Source organism: Callospermophilus lateralis, chromosome 7 (assembly GCF_048772815.1).
Source record: "Callospermophilus lateralis isolate mCalLat2 chromosome 7, mCalLat2.hap1, whole genome shotgun sequence".
NCBI classification, from domain to species: Eukaryota; Metazoa; Chordata; class Mammalia; order Rodentia; family Sciuridae; genus Callospermophilus; species Callospermophilus lateralis.
Window position 1 is genome coordinate 134,893,937 of NC_135311.1, and position 26,511 is coordinate 134,920,447.

General features: G+C 40.2%; 1 protein-coding gene across 7 annotated transcripts in view; it reads right to left on the bottom strand.

Annotated features, from left to right (window-relative positions):
- Prdm2 (PR/SET domain 2) overlaps positions 1-26,511 on the bottom strand; it is a 114,526-nt gene that overhangs the window by 43,876 nt on the left and 44,139 nt on the right. For 6 of the 7 annotated variants that reach the window (XM_076861254.2, XM_077109976.1, XM_076861253.2 and 3 more), the window contains one exon: positions 18,811-18,937. In XM_076861254.2, coding sequence (XP_076717369.1) covers positions 18,811-18,937 — 127 coding nt within the window. Of the gene's footprint in view, positions 1-2,135; positions 2,194-18,810; positions 18,938-26,511 lie in introns of those variants that run through there. The other variant, XM_076861255.2, reaches the window with a different exon arrangement.

Below are 26,511 nucleotides of genomic sequence, written 5' to 3' on the forward strand. Positions count from 1 at the left end.
TGGCCAATTCATGTTACCAGGTGAAGAATTATAAACCAAGGGGCACAATCAGAGAGGCACTTTTCCATGTGGGAAAGCTCTTAAGAGGTTTTCTCCTTTTGTCAACCTAACAGCACTTAGCCTTAATCTGAGGGCTCCAGTTTAAGGGAATTTGGATTCTCTTTCTCATTTTCTTACCCCAGTATGACCCTTCCTATGTGTGATGCTCAGTCTATATCAGATTACTGACACCCAACAAAGTGCATGTCACCCACACACATGCAAATATAAATGGTTCCCTGCCTATGAGTATAAACTGACTGCTCTGGTCTCTAGTGCTACTGCTCATGTCCGAGGACACCCATAGCTGCTTCATCACTGCCCCGTAATACCCTCAGACACTCCATTATAAAGTTAAGATTCAGAGACGATTTTCTCTGAATCAAAAGACATCAGTACCAAATCAGGTACCCCAAGCAGGCCAGGGAATGTGGCCTTTTCTTACTGACCACTTACTTTGTATGAGGTTTTAAAATTAATTAGAGGGGTAGTCTCAACATGGCCTCTTCACATAAACCTTACACTGCATAAAATTTAACAGAAAAACAGATGAAAATCTGTCACGAAAATACCCCCCCCAGAGGTAACTCAGAAGTTTTTTACAATCTCAAGTGCCATACAAACCTAGTTAATAAGAAAACATATACAGACTATTAAGTGAAATTTCTAGATTTCCCATTATTATAAAACAAAGCACAATTTTAATATTACTATTAAGATGTACTCAAAATGTAATGGCATAACACCTAAAAGATAAAGTGTTATTTGGAGTTTTATTCCCTGCCTAATTAATATAACACCTAGCTGGTACTGAATGTCAGATGTCCCTTTTTGGACTCCCCAAACATCAGTGGGAAGTTCCTTTTCTCTCCACCCCCTCCCACCAAGATAAGCACTTTAAAAGGCATGACTGTGGAAACAACCTATCTTGGAGAGAAACTACATGGGGTAGGTATGCTGTGCAGAGGAGCCACAAGGGCACCCTGCCAAGAAGGCTGCAGGGTACCCAGGCATCTTCAACTGACATGTGAATGACATTTAGGGTTAGATAATTCTCTGACTTAGGGGGCTATAGATGCATTGGAAGATATTTTGCAGTATATGCCAAATGCCAGCAGTGCCCTCACTTCTAGTTGTGATAACTCCAATCTCAAGACATGGTCAAATACCCCTTGGAAGGAAATCTTCCCAGATAAAGAGTCACTGGGCTAGAACAATATTCTGTGTTGTGGGGTAACTAAAAGTATAGGGACTCTGTGGTCTATATATTTATTAAAAATAACGGTAAGTACTTGGGTCACACTGTAAACCAATTCTAAAAATGAAGGAATAGAACAATTAGATTTACCACCAGAGTAATTTGATGAACATGATAGACTCAGTGTGTAGCATGGCTCTTTTATCATTCATTCATGGAACTGAGATATCCAACACATACTATTTTTTCAGTCTTAATCAGAACAATCAGCTAATCAAGACACGTTGCATTACGGCCTCGAGCAGAGATGAGATGACCATCAAAACCAACAATCCTATCTGCTCTTTTGAGGAAACAACTGAAGGCTGGGGACACAGTGGCACAAAGCAATTCTATGGCAGGACACAAGTCAGAACCAAGGGTCCTGCTCACATTTACACATGCCTGGAGTCACGATGTCAAACACAGCAAACACTGATGGAGGAGCCTGTGACACTTCCTCAAATCAGTTAAATTCCTTCCTGATATTTGATTTTCATTCTATATGTCATCCATATAAGATGTATTAAAAGAAAACACAGTCAGGCCTGGTGGCCCATGCCTGTAATCCCAGAGGCTTAAGAAGCGAAGCAAGAGGATCCTGAGTTCAAAGCCAGCCTCAGTAATTTAGCGAGGTGCTAAGCAACTCAGGGAGATCTTGTCTCTAAATAAAATACAAAAGGAGGCTGGGGATAAGGCTCAGTGGTAAAGTGCCCCCAAGTTCAATCCCCAGTACCAAAAAAAGAAAACACAAACCAACCTAGCAGAACTTTTACAAAGGGGCAAGGAGGCTCGTCAGCCTCTGCCTGCAAGTCAAGAGGCAATGCAGGGCGCCTGGCAAGTACACAAGTGCACTTACCATTGGGTTCCTGCAGGGTCCTACATGGCGCTACTGCCAGTTGGCTGCTCCACTTGGTCTAGACAAGAAAGATACAGGAATGAAATACAAAGAAAGTGAAATGGAAATGACCACAAAGAATAGCATGAAGGATAGAACAAAACTTTATGTACAGAAGGAAAGGAAATAAATACATAGAGATGAAGAACAGTATGTGAAACTCCAGAAGGAAAACAGTAGATATCTATTGCATCAAGGGTCTCACATTTTAAAAAATCTCTAATTGTGTACTTATGTCTAGTTGCTGAGGCCAAGACCATGGTGCACTGTATTCATTCTCAAGCCTGTACCAACGCCTGTGATGCCACCTGATGCCAGCACCACTTAAAGACCAATTCCACTAGAAGACCCCAAGTCCCAAACAAGGTCACACAATGGCATTAATTCTGGAGTGAAAATTAAAACCCAAGATAATAACACTAAAAGTGCTCCTTTTCCTACTGTTATTTCTTAACAGCAATAATGGTTTAATGAGCACACCTTATTATTCTTTATGAATCATTTACGAATCCATTAGTTCAACCGGTAACAGAAATTAAAAGTTGCATAAAGATTTCCACTATATTTAACAGTAAAGGAACAACAAATTAGAAAGCAGCATTTTTACATTTCAGCTTTATCTGAAATAAAAAAATAAGTCAACTGCATAAAAACAAGATCTAAACACAATTCACCTCAAGTAACATAAAGAAGCAGGATTTTCTAGTGAAACAGCTACCACGGAGACATATAGGAGGCCATAATGACTACTTTCTTAGACAATGGATGACATTACTCCTGGTGCCTGGGGTGCAAGTTGCAAAATCAAAATTGCCTAATGCAGCTTGTAAATAATTTCACCTAGGTTTGGTTTATGTTCTACTATTTAAAAAAATTAGACAAACACCAGGATATTCTAGAGAATGTTTCACTTAAAAATTTTCAGGTAGCAAAGAGAATGCAAAATTTTAAGAGTATTGCTCAAGTTACATTAAAAATTCATCACAACAGTAAAGTCGCATGCATTTGGTGATTTAAGTAAATTAAATTTAGAACTCTATGGAACTCTGTATGTGCTGCCTCCGCACTGGGAAACATTCCAATCCTGAAGTACAAAATCAGAATTAGGTATCAGAGAAGAGAAGCCAGGTCCACCTGATCTTCTGGGGAGCTCGCTGTCATACTCAGATACATAGCTGATTTCAAATCAGCAGAGACTGCCTGTGAGGGTTCCACAACTGTGCATTAAAGGTCACCAAGACCACGGGCTGCCCTGAACAGGATCAACATGGACCCACTACTCCCAAGGGTGGGCTGTGCCCGCTGCCTCCAGTTTCTTCACTCCCCCTTGCACCCCCGCCTTTCCTCTTTGCAACTGAGTTTTGGTCCTTTCCACAGAAAGGAACACCACCTTCCATGGTTACCTCTGACCTCATAATTACAAATCCAGTGTTTCTTCACTCCCCCCCCCCCCCCAGTTTTTCCCTCACATGTGACAGTGCTGTAGATCTTCTGCTACTGCAATTCCTCTCCCCAGGCTTTTAACACTGCCCACCAGAACCTCCCACTTCTGCACAATCTTCCTCTTCCTCCTGCCCCTAAAGGAGAGGGCCCCTCATCAGCAAGGGAAGGCTGGAGCCATCCATGATCTTACATTAGGTCAAAGAAAGGCTTCAACACATAAGCAAAACTAAAGTTTTAATACCATGTGCAACTTATAACCAGAGAGGTAATAAGTTGACAGAAGCTTTGGGGAACACGAAGACATGGGATAATGAGATAAACTGGCTAATTAAAAGATGGGAGAGAAGAAGAACTAGGAGACTGTGGAGCAAGAGGACTCTCAGAGATCCCAGTCAGCTTCCTGAAACACACACACACACACACACACACACACACACACACACACACCCCTCTCTGAGCTTCAGTGCATTACATGAATGGCTTCAAACTCACACCAAGTCAGTAGCAAAAATGGGACTTCAATTCCCATCCAACCTACCACTCCGGCTCTCCCAGCAGTTCTGTTAGAAATGCTTTCTGGGTTCTAATTTCACTATTAAAAAGGACATAATAAGGGGCCGGGATTGTGGCTCAGTGGTAGAGCACTTGCCTAGTATGAGTGAGGCACTGGGTTCAATTCCCAGCACCACATAAAAATAAAAACAAACAAAATAAAGGTACTGTGTCCATCTACAACTAAAATATATACATATATTTTAAAAAGGACATAACAATGTCACCTGCAATTCAGGCAAGTGTGAGAAATTCTTTAATGTAGATAAGCTCACCACACATCTTTTTACGTTTCTGAGAACCTAAAGTGCAGACCAGTGGTGGGCTGCCATCAGTCAGTCATGCACTGCCATCTACTTTAGAGACAAGCTTAAGTTCCAAAAGCAACATAAAGGCATAAAGTTAAAAGACTCGTTTATAAGATTAAAACAAGGAAAAAGCTACACCGTCTATACACTGTTGTCAGGAAGGGGAATGAATGGATAAGGGCAAAATTTGTCACAATAAAGAACAGCCAAATGATGTTATGTGTGAGACCTTAAAGGAAAGGCAGGAGTTAAGACGACCACAGCTCTGTGTTATATTGGGTATGGTTTGACATTCTGCAGTTTGTGTGATGAAAGAGAAGGAGAAAAGGAGGAAAACACATATGACTAAGTTTAAAGAGTTAACAATCCCTTTCAATATCCAAAATGAATGCTTTATGGTGGGTGCCCTGGAAGTCACCCAAAGTCAGTGCAAGGAGAATCAGGAACCCTGGAGATCAGGAATAATGGCAACCAGGGCTTCCATAAAGATCAACAGCATCACATGTGGCAACAAGGTCAGAAGTGGTCACTACAAGCAACCAAGGTGACATCAGTGGGAAAATGAGCCACCTGGGGCCAGGCCCTCTGGGTCCTTTGCACTTGATACTGTGACAGTTGCTTTTTTACGAAAGTAGTGTGTTATACATTTTCTATAGTTTTTCTTTTCACTGGAAATAATTTTGAAATTTCCCTGATAGTCAAAAAATTCTAATAAGCTGTTTTGGCATAAACTTTACAGTTAAATTCACCAAGAGATGTCTGTAATCTTGGAGGCAAACTATAAAAACAAAACCTCTCTGGTTATGAGTTGCACATGGTATTAAAATGGAATTCTAGGCTTCGCTTCCAACAGAAACAATGGAAAAGTTCTGGATTCTGCAATTCTGCAGATTGCAGTATAAATTCCTGAAATGCTTGCTCCTGCTAGGGGGGTGTCGCTGAGCCATCCCTGTGAGGGCTACAGGCCCCCTCTCTCCTCCAAAGCCAGGCTGATGGGAGAAAGCAACATCATATTATACTTCAGATTTTTCTTAAAAAGGTTTTAATAGTGGCTTTCACTGGATCCTTCCAAATCCTACCCAAATCCTAGGAAAAACTCCTCAAATACATATTGGCAAATTTAAATTTTAAAAACCACTGTTTCCTTACACTTTTTGGAACTTCAAGTCTCAGGGCACGAACAAAATTATTTTAGAGTCTATTTAATTAACTATCTTGGAAACTTAAGCAAGCTGGTAACCTGTTTTATTTTATATATTAGTTTCTAGGTTTCTTCTCATGGTTTTTTAAGTAGCCTTTATTTTGCGGGGGTGGGGGGGCGCAGATCTTAACATATGCAAAGTGAAGAGGAAAGGAAAATTAAGGACTGAATTCAAGTCTCAGTCCCCCTTTGCCAAATCAATAGGAGTGGGAGTTGCTGCAGAGGTGTGCATTACAAGTGCCTGGCAATCCCAAAACAGAGGAGACACCCTCTAGAATTGATTCTCAATGGAAAGTCCTTTTTTCTCTTCTCAAAGCACATATAAATTTTAAAATAGTATTCTGGTGAATCAACTACAAAATTTAGTTCAAAAATATTTTCAATAATAAAAGTTTATAGACATAAAAACTTGATATAAAATAATAAAATTCATGCTTTACATTTGTTTATAAAAAATGTCCAAAGGAACAACAGTCATTACTAACACCAGGCTGCAGTGTATCATTCACAGATGTAAACTCCAACTGAACCAAGAAGAGATATATTAAGAAGCTGGCAGGTGGTTCCCAGTGATGTAATGATTGGAAAGGGTATATTTTTCCCTACCCGTATTTCTAAGATGAACATTTGGTTACACCATGCAAGAAAATTAATGGATAAATTATTTTAAAAAAAGAGAGAAAGAAATGCCCATGAAAGCAAAATTAATAAAGATAACTGTAAACATTCCTGCTGGTTGAGATTAACATGTACAATTTTATCAAAGTACAATTTGGACCAGGCCTCAAACTTTCCACTAGGCCTGCTGAGCAACAAGAACTTGCTCAAGTGCTTCTCTGTTCTCTAATCTCCTACCTATGCACACCCAGTAAAACTGTTTAAAAAAAAACAAAAAACAAAAAACCACTATCTCCAAAAACATCAAATCAAATCCACAACACAGTTATGAAGTCTTAAAAGGAATTAAAAATGCTCTTAGCAGATAACTAGTTACAACTGCTTAGGCAGTTCTACCTCTGCAACACAGAACTTCAAACATAAATTGGCCTCATCCTTTCAAACAGATACGCTGTGTGTCTTCTTGTTTTTTCAATGCCCTTGGCTAGTACTATGCCCACCACTATTATTTAAATAAATATCTAAACAAGCAGGTTGAGTATTAACCTGGGCCTCAGGTCTTGGTCATCAACTGTGACAAGCACAGAGTATTGTTGACAAGATTTCATTCTGCTTCCCTTAAAATGCAAGAGTAAGCATTTGAAGATGCTGCATTTTGGCAGAGGTTTATGAAAACAGGAACATTTATGCACACAAACCACCTCATCACTTGGACCTACCATGAAGTGAGGCACTTTCCTTCCAGTGTGACTCTGCAGCAGTGCTGTGGACGGGTCTGATCCCTCCATGGCAGCTCTCAACTGCCATCCAGCCCCACCATGCCCTGTGGCTGTGCCCCTATCAGAACTAAGGACAACACTCATCGCTCCAGAAGGAAAGATCTCAGACTGCTAGATTCTTCATGTGCATGCTGGCGAAAACAGAATTCTGAACTCTGATAGACTCAACACTGCTCAGGCTGTCCTTCAGATCTAAGAAGAAGAAAATGAGCTAAAACACATCCTCATAATTTTTTTCAATTATAAATTACATTTAAATTAAATTTCAATTTTTTTTCTTACAGATCTCTACCTAAAAATAAAATTCTTCTAAACTACTCAACAATCAGGGGCACTCAACCACTGAGCCACATCCACAGCCCTTTTTTGTATTTTATTTAGAGACAAGGTCTCAATGAGTTGCTTAGCGCCTTGGTGTTGCTTTACATAGAATCAAGGCCAGATACCATTAGGGACATGTACATGTCCAATGAGGACAGTAGGAAGACAGCAAAGAATTCCATCACTCACCAATGTCCCCCTCAATAGATTACTGATGCTTTAATGGTATAAGTTTTGAGTATATTTCATTCTTAAAGTCCATTACCCATTGATTTTGTTGTTCTAAACAACTGTTTCTGCTTAATTTTAAAAATTAAACATAATGGGGTTGCCATTAGTAGGTTTTAATCTTTAGAGAGTTTGGACCCTTTGAGAATCAGGTATACCGGAGGCCCCTCTCTCCAGATAGTCACCAATGGACATAAGTAAACAATTTGGTAAACAATGTTGGGGACTCAAGAGCCTCTTCTTATCATAGAACCAGGTTGTGAGTTTGCAAGTGTTGTGTTTCAACAGAAGTACACCTTTATGACTGATCCCTGAAAAAGAACCCCAATTTCTTAGAACACTCAAGATGCCACACAAGTAACAACCACATTTGCTTCCCTAAAACTGGTATCGTCAACTTAATTAGTAATTTCTCCTTAAGAAAACTGGTTCTTTTACACATTGGTTTCTTCATGATTTCACATCCAGAAAGACTGCGAAGAATTCTGTCATATATAACTCTGCAACTGCTCCCACGTCGTTATTACTTTCAAGGTTGATAATGTCTAAGAAAATGTATTCGAAATTCATATAAAATGTCTGGATGAGTAAAATCTGGTTATAACACTAGACTCATAAGTGATATGAACCATATAACGGTAAGAAAAAAATAAGAAAATTTTAAGCTCCTTATAACAAACAAATAATGAGAGGGGCGTGCTTCTGACCAGGTATATGCCACATATCAAATTCCAAGAGTCCTCTGTTCCACCAACCTGTATAAGCAGAGGTGTACTGGTTTGGGCAAAAATTAAAGCAAGGCAGCTTTAAAGAAAGAAGCAGGTCTCTGAGAAGTTCCTCAGGGTCATGACGTGTATAAGCCCTTGACTCTTAATTTGAAATCTACTTCATTCCACATCATCAAAGCAAATCATGGATTTTTTAAAAGAACATGTTAGAAAATGTTGAAACTCTTCATTTGTTTAGAAGCATACTGATAAGCCAAAAGATGGGCAGAGTTACTATATGATGTATAGGATGAATTCTGCCAGAGCCTGAATTCTGCCAGAGCCTATCAATGACAGTATGATAAAACAAAGGTCAGTATACCATGAATGTACCTAAAAGGCTAACAGTGCTCACAGCAACCTACAGGGTAGGTCTCACCCCCATTTTATAGATAGGTAAACCAAAGACCAGAACAATTAGAATCATCTATTCAAAGTCATACTAACTGTAAAGTGGGACTGAAATCTGGCCTCCTCCTAATTCCAAGGCTCTGCTCCAGCACACCACAACAAACGCCTTGCTCTGGGACACACACATCTCCTCGCATTCTGGGTCCAGCTTAGCCTTCTTTCTTCCACACCACACACATACACACACGCACACACACATACACACACCATTTCAAGCTCATTTTAAACAAGTTATACACCTGTGAAATACTGATCCATTTGTACTCAATGTGGAAGCAACAGTGAAGCCCATGTAGCACACTGCCACTCAGCAAAAAAAAAAAAAAAAGGTAAGTTTTATTTTCCTTTTTAACATGATTTAGCAAGTAATATGAAAGAAGGGCAATTCCATGTGTTTTTTGACAACTACACATAAGATTTAAAGGACTCCCATCTCTCTAAAATTTAAGAGGATTAGAATCTGCTTAACATTTTCTATACCTACTATAACCATGAATTTATTTTGGTATACAGATAGTAGTAATATTTTCTATCTTAAATTCCTGAATTTACTAATTTTGATGAACTGATAATTATAGATATTAAAGTTAATACTAAAATTTGTATCAAACACTACTATGCTCCACCGAACACAGAAAAGATACTTCCTGTGTTATACAATTAAGCAACTGATAAAATACCCACAGACAAGTGGATTTGAAATCTTAGACCCTCCATCAAAAAATTCCAATCAAGACTACCACTATTAACAGTTGGATACTCCTTTTTATTATTTTTTATTTATTCATTGGATGCCAGTGAGAGGGAAACTCTTAATTTGAGCTCCAGTGTTAATCCTACCAAATTTACAATTCCTTACATAGAAAAAGACAAGAAGACTGTTTTAATTGGAAAGATCACAACAGGGACTACTTTCACCACTGCAGCACAGCCAGCAGCATAACCTGACTGGATGAATAGAAGACTCAAACCCAACATCCTCAGGCAAAGGAACAAGGCGGCTGAGAAACAGTGAAGCTCACCTTCTTCTCTAGGACTTCCACTTAAAGCCAGTAGTCACTTTACTCTACAGAGAAACAGGGTCTGATAATCCCATAGGTTAAGAACAAAAATACAGCCAATGGAATCATATAGGTATATTCTATGCCTCAAATTGACAAGAAAATGAAAATTGAACCTGAGAAGCCAAATCAGGACATTTCCCCAAGTCATGTGGTTGTTTATTTTAAAACTATAAGTGCAGCTTCAAACACTACACATAATTCCGTTTTGAGGATCTAAACACAGGTGAACAAACCAGTTTGCCTTCATTTTTGTGGCATGTGATGTCACAGGAAAGACTACACCAAGAGGCAGAAAAAGACTGTTAATCACTATAGCTTAAATAGAGGAAAAGAGGAGATTTTAGCCTAAGCAATATTTATTGCTTTTCTTTTTATCCAAAGCAAAACAATCCTTTACAACTATATAGAACTGGTAAGACACAGCTAATTCATTAGGGACGAAACTGGCTTTTGATCATTTAGACAGTAAACTAATAAGAACATATAAAATTGAAAGTATCAGATTAGCAAGGATTTTAGATGTCGTAATCTCATTTTAGAAACTATGGTATTTTATAAAACAAACAAATAAAATATCGTTATTTCTTCATTACAATAAATCTTTTGCCTCTAAAACTATTCAAATATTCTTTGTATATAAAAAAACATGCTGTAAGCTTTCAATATGTAACATTTAAAATAACTATACCTACCAGCTAATGATTAAAAAACTTCCATCAAAAAATATTTTGAAATTTCAAGATCATGACCACAGACATAAGAATACAGCTACAATTAATGCTTCAGAACTCTGAGAATTTTCTAGTCTCCTACCTCACAATTCCTCAGAATTTTCTTCTTAATATATGCACCAAGTTTTAACCTCTTAAGCAACATATTTAAAAACATTTAAGCAAAATTACTTCCTCCTAAGTTTTGGAGAAAAGGGTAGAACAGAAAGGCAATGCTTAAAATACTTTAAAAATAAAAACAGAATTTTGCTTTGCCTGCCCATGGCTTGGGGCATGGGATGGGTGTTAACTACTTGCTGAATTTTTAAGAAACAAGCAAATCAAGTACTCTCAGTAAGTTTTAGGCAGAAAAAGTTGTATTACATTTTATTCCCAATTCAAAATTTTTTTTTAAATTTTATGCATGCACATATATTCTAAAGAATCTATGTGGGATAAACACAGAAGAAATAAACCCCAGCCTCTCCTTAGGAAAATCTGAGAGTGGACAGGAAAGATCAGGGCACTCTTCCTCCCTTCCTGGCTTCCTTTCACACTCTTCCAGTGGAATGAGCTGAACAGTTAGGAAGGCCAACAGCTTCATCAGCAAACAAGACCCTCTCCTAAAGGACAAGACAAATATAAAAAACTATCCCCCGCAAATAGACATTTTGGCAAAACAAACAAAACCCTCAAGTCTCCATCTTTGGGTCACATTCTGAAACAGAAACGGGCATGATTTAAACCAGTATTTATATTAATGTTTAGAATTTATGTTAATTAAAGCATGCTCATGATCTGTAACATTCAGCATAAGAAAACTTCAACATTTGTATTTTAGCCTTCAGAACAGCCAGTCATTCTCTGCAAAAGAACAGTGCTGAAGAGGAAGAGCTAAACATCATGGCTCCTTGAACTAACTCTTCAGTCAAACTACACAAGAGCCAGCCCTACAGTCCTGGACTCCAACCCCTCTGCCATCAGCACCGAAAAGGGGATGGAACAAAAGCAAAGCCTTGCTCTGTTATTGTGGTTTCAAAACTGCCACAATATTATAAAACCCTGAAAGAAAATATTCACAAAAAGTAAAAAAATAAATAAATAATAAACAACAGCTACAAAGATAATTTTTTTTAAAAAAAGTAGTTTTGTGTTTTAAAAAACTGTCTATTCCTTTGTGCTCCGAGGAATATGTCTATTCAATTCATAAACCACACCAAAGCAAAAATAACCAGAGGCATCAGTTCTCATCATAACTTAGCTTTCCTACACCAAAGAGCAGTTAATCATCGCCTTGTGATTTAGGATCAAAGTGGGCAATTTTCACTATAGTGAGTAGTGAAAATTCACCCTAGCTAATTAGTAAAGCCAATGAGCACTGCTACTACCATAGGCTGTGCTATATAACTGTCCTACCCAGAACTATTATGAGTCAAACTGGATGTAGGCGAGCAAGGTAGGTACTTAGTGGGCAAGTGTGTAACCCCTCTGAGCAAATTCCCTCTTCTACAAAGGAGAACCATGGTCCCTACTTTGCAGTTATTAGGGAGATTAGTGATGGTATATATGGAGCACCAAACCAGTTGGCTAGAAAACAGAGTAACTGCCATCATTGTTACCGTCAGTTCAAAGTAGTGATTCAGTACATAACAGCATGATACGCAGATTAAGAGTTAAATCATGAGATTCATCCATATAAAAATACATCCAATAAAGGAATTCAACCAAGAACTCTTGCAATCAATGCAACTAGTTCAATACAAGTGGTAAGGAGAAAAATAAGCAAAAAAGATTGGTATTTATCTTTTTTGCTTAGAGAAAACACATTTAATTTTTTTCCCCCAAATGGCTCTTGCTTCTCTGTGTCACAGCTCCTCTAAACTATTAACATGAATAAAACCAAACCTTAGAACTGTTTCTGGCAGCATGTGACATATAAACAGGTAATGGGAATGCCTCCAGAGCGCCATGCCAGGCTATCTGAAACCGCAACTTTCAGTTCTCCACTCAGCCTTTGCTGGAGTGCCTACTCAAGTTTAACCTCCAAACTGGTGTTGTTGGGGTATTCATCCAATTCCTTCTCTTTAGAGGTGACTTTAAATGTAAAACCACACCCTCCCCTCTGTACTGCTCATAGTAATATTAAGTCCACCTACTATAAGACATCTGTAAGGTGGAACGTGAAATTGCTGAGGACAAGGAAACACTGCAGGAATTTTTAAAACAATAAAAATATGTAATTTAGGAAAAAAAACCTGGAGTTTATATTCAAGGAAAGAACAACAAATTGTTGTTGTTTTACTGTCAATTACTAGTATTTTTTTTAGAAACCAACTATTTTGAGCTCATTATACAGGTCTTATTATTCTTTTACCTTTTAGAAAACCTAACCATAATTAAACCTTTTTCTGCATTACCCAAGTCTCACCTTTCCATTTACAGTGGACAGGAAAACCAGTATAACCACCTAAGAACAGACACCGTGCAGCACAGTTCCTAGTACTCCCCATAAAGATCTATTAAACAATTTTTCATTATGGCATATATTAGGATTTTGCAAATGTATCCATTAAAATAGTTGAAAATTTTGCAAAAATGCCTTGGAAAATTTTAGTTAATCAACATAATTTCCTTATTAAAAAAGGCTGTATATAATCAAAGACACAAAACAAAAATACTGACCAATCTTTTAGCCAGAGAAATTCAATGAGAGCAGAAATAAAATTAGAAATTTAAAAAAAATAACAACAAAAGTCTAACTCCTATTGGAAAAATTAATTAAAATTGTATTAAGCTTTTAAAAATATCCCACACAACAACAGCAGAGAGATCAACCTGATGGGCAGATACCAGAGATAGGACATCCAATGCTCTGCACCACTCAGCTAGAAAGCAGTGAGCGCTTTGGCAGGAACCCACTCCAGAGAACACAGCCCACCTTGGTCCAACATGATATATCCGCAAGGCATAAAGAAAGCACAGATACAAAGCTGCTTCCAACTGCCTCACGACCTGCTCCACCTGCAAACAAGAACTATGAGTGAACGTCTTGTTAGTGAGTGGAGCTATAGGACCCATCTGCCATCATTCTCAGACACCACAGCCATGCTACTGTCACTCAGCTTTGGTCAAGGATCCTGAAACAGAGCTGCCAGCTGCTAGGGAAGATCAGCAGACCAATCCACGAAGGCTCACTGTTCTCTGCTTTTACTAAGTGTATTCTCTAACACTGACTTGAAGCAGAAACAGTGCTAAACAGTGCTGTCCCTTTTTCTGCCCTCTGTGTACAAGTAAGCAAAAAGCAGACTGCATGTATGAATATGCATGGAACTCCTCCCTGCCAGTTCTGACTCTGACATTCCTTGGCAGAGTGATCCTGAACAAGATCTACAACCTTGAGAAGGGCCCAGTCTTCATCTAGAGCTGGTAGGAACCACCTCACAAACACAGGGCTAGTAAGAATACTCATGGAGCACTCAGCACTCTCTGGGGTACACACATCTCTGCCAGGAGGCTCCACGTCACCTTCAGAGCCTCCCTCCACATCTGTTTTCCACCTGTTGTTCAGCATTTCCTTCCCTGTGACATCCCATGACCCTCTGAGGGATAACTTATGTGTTGCTCTTTCCTTCTTCCCCTCCTCTCCTTCCCTCTCAAGAACTTTCCCACGAAGCTCCTTTTATCACTCCCCTCCCCAAGACTCCTGTTGAGACACATCAACCATAACCCCAAGTGTGAACTGCACTTGGTTACAATGACAGAGCTCCACACTGCAGGTGTCTAGTGCTGGATACAGCCATCTCTCCAACCTTACCTACCAACCCAGCCACTTATATGGTACTTGGCAGCAAATTTTGAATTATAATTGAGTTTTATAATTCAAAACACTCATGTGGGTTTCTACATGAGCAGAAATGCTATTAGAACACCAAGCTGGACTTGTTCCTGGAGCCCTCAGAGTCTAGAACTTCCTATGTCCTTTATGTCATAGCAACAGAAAGGCTCCCGATTCCCCATCAACAGCTGCACTGCAGCTTACTCATTCTCTACCCCTGGTGCTGACATTACTAAGTGTCTCGCTCACTTGTGGCCTGTGATCCCCTCATTTGGGTCTTCTGCTGTGATTCTACACCCAGAATTGCACCTGACACAAGCCTGACCAAGACCTGTTAAGGAGCTGGAGGGACCTGCAGACACCGCAACTTCTCTGACTGCTCACAGCGCCCAGCCTCCTCTGCACATCCCCATCCCACCACCCTTTCTAAAGAAGGCCTCCCTGGGCAATCCCGCCCTAAATGCCTTTTTTCTCTTCTGAATGTCACCAATCCTTACCGCCTATGCTCTAGACTAGCAATTTCTTTTTAGGCTACCTGGGACTAAGTTCTCTTTGCATACGGATTTTTTACCTTCCTAGACTCACTATAGGTCTCCTTTAGAGGCTTCGATTATTCAGCACCCTTGAGCAAGGATTTCAAATACATGCAATTTCAAAATACCCGAGTGACTTCACAGTATCAAGGTTTTTCATTTGAACTACTCTACTTTAGAGACAAATGAAATATTTTCTTTTTAAGCTAATCTTAATTTAGTGCTTTATAGTAACTAAAAGTCACTGTTGATACGCTCAGGGCTATTTAAGGTTTTTATGAAGGGTTATATGACCCTTTTAAGTGATCTTAAGGAACTACACCTGAAAGCCCAATAGTGAAGAAGACAAGTTTATAACAAAACTAGCAATGAACTGTCTTTTTCACCATTAGGTCTATCAAGTACAAAACTTCTTGCACTATTAAAAACACTTTCTTTCCTTCTAATTTGCTAGGAACAGTGAGGTCGGTAGATGAGAACTGGCCTCTAGGAGGGGAGGGTCAGCAGAGCCAGACTCCAGTTCCAGCATGGGGAAGACCATGGAGAAGAGACCTGGTACTTATGGTTCATAAATACTCACCCATTAAAGGAGTTGCAAACCGAGTAGTTTCTTGGCAAAAAGCATGCCAGCCCCACTGAGACATGGCATCATTTACAGTTACCAAGACCCCACATGCTTCACAAAGTTCATTCCTTTCCACTATCTCGCAAGCCCTTGAGGACAGCCTTGTGAAGTTAGATAGTGTAAGTAAGTAACATCACTATTCTGACATCCATTTTTAAGTCTTGGGGAGAACTGCACCACACCTAATAGAAATCTAGTGTCCACATTTCTATTTCCTTCCATCAAACCCATCTGTGGAAAGCTACTGTTGTTTCTTCCAGACAGAAGGACTTCTATCATGTATGGATCTCACACAGCCAACCGAGAACAGGCAACACACGCCACTGCACTTCAGAAGTGTGTGCACCAAGAGCCCTGGCTTGTTACTAACAGGCAAATTTAATCTCTCATTTCTTATAGTCATAAATAGGAGCAGGACAGAGATCAAGAAGATGACAGAAACTTGTAAATGTGGCCTTTACTATACTACTTTATAGATTATAATCTTTCTATGGTTCACACTTAAAAAGCCTGAACCCCAACACCACCCCCTCCCTGACAAGAAACTTCTCACATTTAACCTTACAGGGCTACTCAGACATGAATAAAGTCAAACAGAAATGTGAAGCTGAGAATCCAAAATAAATCCAAGTCAAAAATGCCTGGTGTATGCATATCTGTAGCCCATGGCAGAACTGCATGCTCTTTGGTCAGAGACAATATCAACTGTGTTCTCACAGCACTGTGTTCTTTCCTTCTCTACACAATGTTTGTATGAGTCTTTGTTTGACAATCAAGGAATATTTATTGAGGGCCTACTACCTGTCAACCAACCATCTAGGCGCTCATCAGTGACTTAGTGATGTGCTACTGTCCCCCTACCAGCTTGAACTCTAGGCACCAAGGGAAGACTTACTGCTGCCTTTTTCTGATCAAAAAGTCCCCATGGCAGGGACTTAATAAACATTAGTTGAATGTGAGAGAGGAGAGAGAAGGAGCCAGTTTGTGTGTGTAAAGGCATTAGGGCTTTTCAACTGCCCAAACAGGCCTTACCATCCACCAGAAATCTGATGACTTCTGAAAGGCCCACATGCCATGCACAGCTGTAGGCACAGCAGCTGTCATGCAAAGTAGCCAAGGTTCAGAACTAGGAAGAAGAATTCAGCCCTTTGTTTCTCTCTGCCTTTCTCATAACCAAAATGAGGTTAGACCCAATGTCAATCTTCCTGTCAGCTGTATGTCTTCAACATCTGGCTTTCAGAAATACTAAGGTAACATTATCTCTGAGTAAAATTTGCACTGATTCACTCTCTGACATCACTGCCTGAAAAGATATTATTTAAATATCTGAGGTCACACATAGGCCTAAATAGAACTGAGTTAATATAAAAAGCTCTCCATTTCAGGTCTTTGCAAGCTATAAATTAGTTTTCAGAGTATTTAACTTAAAAATAAAAAAAGGTTTGACTCATTATTCAAACTCCCCAAACTTTTAGGTCACAGACAGCAACCAGACCTCTTTTATGAGTAAGCTGTCCAAAGCAGATGTTACGCTCCAAGCCTGAGCTTCATGCTAGTCCTTTAATTAAAACCTAGGATTCAGTGGGTTATATGCTTCTCACAATAGTTATGTGAACAATAATGGGATAAGAAAAAATACCAATTATTTAGCTCAATATGAAAAACAACAGTCTAGGCATGAAATATATAAATTCATCTATCAACTACTAAAACAAACAGTTTACATTCAGGTTTTTCCTCTATATCCAATTAAATGGACACAACAATAAAAGATAAATAAGAAAGCAAATGAGTAGTGAAATACATTCTGAAAATGCACAAACTATGCCAAACAGAAAAGCCTTAGGGTGAGGTTGCTATTAAGCTACAAATGTTTAAATACATAAATATGTTTAGTAGCACAGTAATGAGTCCCCACTTCCCAATCTCCAGCCCATACAAATCACAACTCTTGTGGAAAGGCTGATAACATAAATTATAAATAAAATACATACTAAATAAAGGAGCAAGTAAAATTTTGTGAAGAGTTTGCCAACAATCAAGCACTAAGCTTGATATAAAAAAAATTCCAATACAAGGTTAAAACAATTAAAATAAGACCTAGAATGTTCTAAACTCTGATCATCTGATTCAGAATCAAATTATTTAATGACCTTCAGTGTAGTCAGCACAAGGCCCACCAACTAGCCGGCCCTTAGGGAATTAGTTATGTTTCCATTATGCGGCGAAATACAAAGAACGAGTAACTGAAAAATCAGAATGGTCTTCTTGCCTACATTTTTTAAATATTAATGTTAAAATCTTCCAAAAGCAAGTACTTTATGCTTTTATTTACAGCTGGACTTCCACAACATACTTTGCAATGTTCTGGACAAAAAACAGACTCATTTGTTGGGATGATTACAAAAAGTTACTTAAGACCTAAGATAGGATAATAATAATAATGTACTTGTATTAATTTTAAAAAACAAATAAACAAAAACAAAAAACTACCAGACCGTGCCTTGGCACATATTCAAACTGAGCTCTATAAAAGACTCCCAAATTCACACTAAAATTCTTCATTAAAAAAAAAATTCCAACAACGTATCAGCATGCCAGCTGGAAATATGATATAGCCGACCAAACTATTTTCCTAACCAGAAATTTAACCCTCCTTTGTAAATGCGACTACACTTTACCTTTTGTTCAAAAACATCATAAATCATAAAACTATGAGAAGTGACTCAAAACGACAAAGCAGCAACTGCCCCCCCCAACTTGCACGCCGCCCGCAGCATCCTTCGGGGAGTCCCTGCCCTCCGGGCCCGGGCCCGGCCTCTCCCCTCCCGGCAGGCGCTTCCCTCCCCCCTCGCTGTCTCCTCCCGGTCTCTCCGCTGTCCGCGGAGCGGGCTGTCAGCCGCGGCCGGAAGGCGGAGGCCGCCCGTCGAGGGCGGCGCGGCCCGACTCTGACGTCCGCTGGGCAGAGCCCGCACCCGGCCGCGCCGCGCACTTTCGCCGCGCGAGCGCTCAGGCACAAGTTAGCAAACAGCCCGAGCGGCAGCCGCCGTGATTCAGCAGCAGGGCCGGCGGTGATCGCGGGCCGGCCGGGCCGAGTCCGAAAAAGGTCACCAAGACACCGCTGGCGCCGCGCCCGGCCCGCGATCCAAACCGCGACCCGGCCGGCTGCAGCGAGACGGCTGCTGCTTGCGGGCCGGGCGAGGGCGGGCAGCCAGCCGGCCGGCCGGCCGGCAGGTCCTACCTTTCCGGCTCTTGGGGGAGCTCCGCTTGCTCCGGGCGCTGGCTCGCTCTTCCTCAATCGCAGCTGCTATCTCGGGGTTGTCTTCCCCATTGTACCAGACCAGGAGCTCCTCGCCCGGCGCGATTGGCTGTGGGGAGAGAAGAGACAAGCGCCGGGCCAATCAGAGAAGAGGTTGTTGGCAGAGGCGGGGCAACGCCGCGGCAGGCGGGAGCGGCACGCCGATGGCAAACAGCTGTCGGGCGGGCGCGCCACCGGCCGCGCGCGCTGAGGAGGGGCGGGGGAGGTGACTCCACGAAGGAGGGGGCGCTTCCGGGAGGAGGAGCTCACGGCCGTGCGCGAGGAAGGGGCACGGCCAGGAGGAGGAGTCTATAAAACGGCCGCGCGCAGAGGTTCCTACGCAGGGAGGCGATCGTGGCCGCGCGCGCGGGGCTCCTACCGAGGAGGAGGGGTTCACGGCCGCGCGCCCTGCCAAGGAGGCGGCTCTCTCGGTCACGCGCAAGGGGCTCCGCAGGTGAGAGAAGCCCAGGGCCCAGTGCCACAGGCTGGATGAAGGATAGACCTGCAGCGGATCGCGGAGGCTCTCATTCAATCCCCAGGCGCTTCCACATCTTACTGCTCCAGTCCCCGAATCCCCCACGCGAAGAGAAGACACAATATGGAACCTCTTTCCGCACAAAATCCGAGTGAATGAGAAATTTAAGGCACAATTAACAAGCAGGTGGCAGCACATGATTCTGATTCCAAAAGCAAGCGAAGCCTGGTGTCGCGCTGCACGTCTACCCCTGCCCCGCTGCCCACGTCGCAGAAAGCTAAGAGGAGGCAGCGCAGGACCGTGCGCCGCTCTCCTCCGATCAGCGAAAGGGCATTACGACTTTTAAACACAAGGAAAGCACCACCCAGGGATAATGTTCCTAAAACTCAGAATTCTTCCCGGTCAGTGTGACTGGGAGAGCAAAGACACACCAGCAGATGACACCTACAAGACCCTGGGGGCGCGGGGGTGCTGAGTGGAGAGATGGCCTCTAAACAGAACTGAGGAAAAGAGCTTCTTGGTTTCTCTCTCAGGGACTGACCTGATCAAAAAGTTGCAAGAATAACAATGCAGGTAAGATTCCATCTGAAACCCACTGAATAAATAAGAATTCATGACTCAATACTAACATAAACGAATGAACAAGTAGATACATACAAAGGAAAATTCTTCCTTAAAGTCCATCACAAGGAATCATAGTGAAAAGAGAGAATCAGAAAACTGCCCCCTTGGCAATCTTCGTTGTACAACTGATTCAGGGAAGACTCACCAATGGTGAAAGTCTGAGGAGTAGCACAATTTGCATAGGCTCAAAATATCTCCTAACAAAATATCTATTAATTACAAGGGGAAAATTGTGTTTTCCTAATGTGACAAATGAATATCATATGTCTCTTGGAAGGATACACAAAGAACATGACATTGCTTTTGGGAAGATTTCTGCCCAAAAGACATAAATGGAATTTAATCATGATGAAACCTAAGACATTCTATAAAATAGCCATTTCTCCTTGAAACTGAAAAGTAAGCAAAGACTAAGGTATTGTCCAAGCTAAGGAAACTTGATATGATAACTGAATACAACAGTATTCTTACAATGAAAACAAGTAGAACAGTTGACAACATTTGAGTCAGGCGGACCGATTAAAATGTTGTCTCAATGCTAGCTTCCTGATTCTGATCATTGCACTATGGTTATGTAAGAGAATAATCCAGGTATTTTGTTTTGCTTTGTCTTTTTTTTTTTTTTAAGGGGAGGGAAATTCCATCTAAGAGGTCAACAAATAGCTCCTCACGCCAATATAACTTCTAGTATAGATAAAGTCCTTTAAAACAAGTTACTATTAAAAAAGATAGTGCACCATAATCAAGTGGTATTCATCCCAGGAATGCAAGTTCAATAGTTCAATATACATAAATTGATAAACATAATTCATCACATCAATAGACTTAAAGAATCATATGCTTATCTCAAAAGATGCAGAAAAAGCATGACAAAATACAGCAGCCATTCATGTTCAAAACACTAGAAAAGCCAGGGATAGCAGGAATATACCTCAACATTGTAAAAGCTATTATATTTAAACCTAAAGCCAACATCATTCTAAATGGAGAAAAATTGAAAACCTTCCCTCTTAAAACTAGACAAGGATGCCCTCTTTCACCATTTCTATTCAACATAGTCCTTGAAAGTCTAACCAGAGCAATTAGACAGAAGAAAGAAATTAAAAGGATAATAAAAGGAAAAGAAGAACTCAGACTATCCCTATTTGCCAAAGACATGATTCTATATTTAGAAAATCTAAAAAACTCCACCAGAAAACTTATAAACGAATTCAGCAAAGTAGCAGGACATAAAATTAAAACCAAAAATCAAATTGCATTCCAATACACCAGTGATGAATCAACTGAAATGAAAGGGAAATTAGAAAAACTATCCCATTCACAATAGCCTCAAAAAAATAAAACATTTGAGACAATCTAACAAAACAGATGAAATACCTCTACAATGAAAATTACAGATCACTAAAGAAATTGAAGAAAACCCTGGAAGATGGGAAGATCTCCCACATTCCTGAATAGGCAGAATTAATACTGTCAAAATGGCCAGACTACCAGAAGCACTATATAGATTCAATGCAATTCCTATTAAAATTCCAATGACATTCTTTATAGAAATCGAAAAAGCAGTCACGAAATTCATTTGGGAAAATAGGAGGACCAGAATAGCCAGAGCAATCCTTAGTGAGAAAAGCAAAGCAGGAGGCATCACAATACCAGACCTTAAGTTAAAATACAGAGTAACAAAAACATGGTATTGGCACCAAAACAGACACGAAGACCAATGGTACAAAACAGAAATACAGTTACATCATATTAGACAAAGGTGCCATAAACATACATTGGAGAAAAGACAGCCTATTTCAACAAACGGTGCTGAGGAAAGGAAATTCATATAACAAAATAAAATTAAACCCCTCTCACCCTGCATAAAACTCAACTCAAAGTGAATCAAGGACCAAACTCAACTCAAAGTGAATCAAGGCATTAATTAGACCAGAGACACCCCGCCCACTAGAAGAAAAAGTAGGCCCAAATCTTCATCATGTCAGCTTAGGAACTGACTTCCTTAACAAGACTCCTAAAGCGCAAGAAGTAAAATCAATAAATGGATCCAGGCGAGATGGCACACACCCGTAATCTCGGTGGCTTAGGAGGCTGAGCCAGGAAGATTGCAAGTTCAAAGCCAGTCTCAGCAACAGTGAGGTGTGTTAAGCAACTCAGTGAGACCCTGTCTCTAAATAAAATACAAAATAGAGCTGGGGATGTAGCTCAGTGGCGAAGTGCCCCTGAGTTCAATACCTGGTACCAAAAAAAAAAAAAAAAAATCTCCAGGATAGATAAAGAACTCAAAAAACTTAACAACAACAACAACAAAAAAAAACAAACAGAAAAATCAATAAATGGGCAAAGGAACTGAACAGACACTTCACAGAAGAAACAAATATATGAAAAAATGTTCAACAATTCTAGCAATTAGAGAAATGCAAATTAAAATTACACTAGCATTCCATTCACTCTAGTCAGAATGGCAATTATCAAGAATATGAGTAATGAGAGCTGGGGCTCAGTGGCAGAGTGCTTACCTAGCATGTGTGAGGCACTGGGTTTAATCCTCAGCATTTCATAAGAAGATAAATAAATAAAGTAAAATAAAGGTATTGTGTCCACCTACAACTAAAAAAATTAATAAAAAAAATATAAGTAATGATAAATGTTAGTGAGGATGTGAGGAAAAGTGTACACTCATACATTGCTGATTGGACTGCAAATTGATGCAACCACTCTGAAAAGCAGTATGGAGATTCCTCAAAAACCATGAAATGGAACCACCATTTGATCCAGTTATCTATCCCACTCCTTGGCATATACCCAAAGGATTTAAAATCAGCATACTATAGTGACATCAATGTTTATAGCAGCTCAATTCACAATAGCTAAACCATGGAACCAACCTAGGTGCCCTTCATGCCCTTCAACAGATGAATGAGTTTAGAAAATGTGGTATATATACACAATGGAATATTACTGAGTCATAAAGAAGAATGAAATTATGGCATTTGTCAGTAAATGGAGACTACCATGATAAGTGAAATAAGTCAATTCCAAAAAACCAAAGGCCAAATATTCCTTCTGGTACACAGATGCTAACTCACAATGAGGGGTGGGGATAGAAGTTCACTGGATTAGACAAAGAGGAATGAAGGGAAGGGAAGGGAGGGAGGAGAGGAATAGGAAAGACAAAAGTAGGATGAATCAGACATGACTTTCTTATGTTCATATATGAACATACAACCAGCGTATCTCCATATCATGTACAAACACAAGAATGGAAATTTATACTCCATGTATGTATATCAAAATATATTCTGTCATGAATAACTAAAAAGAAAACAAGCAAATGTTACTTTGTTGCATTCTCCACAGAATTCTGTTTATATAGTTCAAATTTCAAAATAGTCTAAATTCTTCAAAATATAAGAACCAGCCACTGTTTCTTTGGCTCCCCCCAAGAATGGCTAAAATCTGCCACTTTCTTATCTTTGAATCAATATATTGTGTGAGGCACTGGGTTCACTTTTCTTTTTTCGTGAATCAGTTAAACCTAAACCAAAAAATCTAATTTAATAATCACAAATGCCTTTGGGCACCCTGATGAGCTAATGGGTTGTGTTTACTTTTCAAAAGTAAATTCCAAACATACTTCATTTATCTTCTTGTTACAAGTCACAAATTTATGAATATGGTGGTATTAAATAATATTTGAAATGCCTAGGGTTCTAGGAAGTAGTTAATTGTTAAACAAAATCAAAAGTAAAACAAGAACACAGAAAGGAGGAGTGAGGACAGCTGTGTTCTTGATATATTCCTCCCCCAATGAGAGTAACCAGGACCCTGGTTGAAAACTGACAGTTTCAGGGGATCACCAGGAATAAGAGTGCCTGCCTCCAAGGCTCCTCCACCGGGCCTGGGCAGACTGCCTGCTGCACTGGCTACTTCACGGGGGAGCACGCCAGCACCCCCAGTTACTCTTGTTGCTGCAAAACACACTATGAAAACACCAGAATCCTATTGCACCTGAAATCTAATACAAAATTTTTAAAAGACTATTGGGCTGGTAAAGCACTTCCATCAAGAGAAACAACAACCTGATTTCAGAATAGCTCTTAAAACTGGATGTTATTATACTATGGAGCAATACACTTCCCAACTTTGTATTAAAGCAGCTACACAGCATTCCCTTATGAAGAAGGGAATACATACATATATTTTTTAAATCAAGGATTGTTTTCTTCTCTACTATGCTGTTTTCATTTCTGCACTCCTTAGAATTTTCAAGATTTACACAAAGTTCTATCATTATAAGTACAAATCCACATTTTTAAAAAATGAAGTTGAAAGACCAACCAACCTTTTTACATACTATTATGCTTCATTTAAGGATGAGATACATTCTGAGAAATGTGCCATCACGCAATGCCACTGTGGTACAAACCTCACAGAGTGTGCTCACACAGACTCAGGCACTGTGAGGTCACTGACTGATGCAATCTTATGGAACCCCCATCGTATGGCGGTGCATGATTGTACTGTATTTTGTTGTTAAAGAAAAAATTAAAACAACAAGACTTCAAACCCTTGCAACTTTTCCTTTGGATTCAGGCAGTCTTTATAAAATCAAGCACTCTCTCTTTTCTAAACATCGGCATATATAAACCTGAAATTTACCAGACCAATTAGGAAGAAGCAAGGGTCCCTAATATTCCTGATGCTAGATCAAATAAGAAAACTGCTCCAGAATCATTGGAATACCCAAATTCATATACACTTATCCACCCAAATCCATTCCCCAACATGATGTATAAAAAGTCATGAATCAGATCTCAACCTCAAACCTTGAACGAGTGAACTGAGCCTAAGACTAAAACTCATACTTCTCTCTCTGTGAGTCATGAGGCCCCACCTGATCTGGCCCCTGCCCACATCACCTCCTACTATTCCTCCTATTCCTCTCCTTCTCCAGTCACATCAGCCTTTGTTCTGTTTCTCTAAAAAAAAAAAAACCACAAAAACAAAAAACAAAACTACTAGTGTATTCCTCCTTCAAGGCCCTTTGCTTCTACCAGCCCCTCTTCCTGGATCGCTCTCCTCCAGATCTTTGTGTGGCTGTTTCCTTTCTAACCAGGGATGGAATTCAACGTCTTTCTCAGGAAGCCTTCCCTCGTAAGGAAGCCTATCAGCCTCTCCCTACATAGTCCTCCAGGGCATCTGACTGTCCTCAGAGCACTTGCTTCGATCTGGAATGATTCTATCGACTTAATTACTTGTTTATCTGCTTCCTCCCCTATAAAATGGAAGTTCTCTGACACTAGGACCTTGTCTGTTCTGCCTACTACCCTAGAAGAGTACCCGTCTGCAGTGCACACTCAGTATCTGTCAAACTACTGAGTAGATGAATAAATGGATAATAGGCTTGTTAACTTTGAATAATTTTTAATCAAAGTACCACAAAACTAGTGTTGAGATTTCCCAATTATCTGGGTAGAATGAGAAGGTGATACAAAGCCCATAAAACATCACACGTAATTCATTCACAACAACTACCCCACAGAATGCTTAATCCAGAAGAATACAGTTAGACGATCACCAGTAAGGAATCTGAAAGGCCTCATGAACACTTGAGTAAATATCAAAGGTCAGGACTGGGGGAGGTCTGCAAAGATCAGAACTGTGTTATTTCTGACAAATTTAGGTAAAAATGATAGTAGCACAACTAGTTACTTCACATTCTGAGTAATTATGTTGGCCTAAGCTACTACATATTGGATTGCTTCATCTTTACAACAGGTATATGAATTAGTATTGCAGGTTGAGTATCCCTAATCCAAAAAATCTGAAATCCAAAATGCTCCCAAAAAGGAATCTTTTAGGGTGCCATCATGATACCACAAGTGGAAAATTCCACACCTGACACCTCATGTGATAGGTCATAGTCAAAAGACAAGCACACTAAAAATATTGTATAAAACCACCTTCTGTTTATGTGTATATGTGTATATGAAACAAATGAATTTTACGTTTGGAAGCATGAAAATGGGGGTCTCATCCCCAAGTTATGCAGATACATACAGATACTCCAAAATTCAAAAATATCTGAACTTCAAAACACTATTAGTCCCAAACATTTCAGACAAGGAATACTCAACCTATACTACTACCACCATCTTGACAAGTGAGAAAACTAAGAGGAATGAAGGAACACCACATGCCACACGTCTAGAAGCCAACATTTGCTCACTAGGTGGTTTGCTCTAGAATTCCCACTCCTGGCACACACCACATCACCTCAGCAAAAACGACAGCTGTCATTAACAGCCCTTAGTTACCGGGTGCTTCTCTATCCATGTTCACCCAGGTGCTCATCACCACACTCTGTGACCTGTATCTGACCAGGAGTGAGCTAGGGCACCAAGAAAGGACATGGGAGGGCCACAGGGCTAGGGCACCCTGGCTCGCCGTGCCCAGGCGGTGTGGCCTCGGAGTTCCCCCTCCCACCCACTGCCCGTGTGGCTTCTCAAGGTCCCTGCAGTCTAATGTCACTGCAGGTC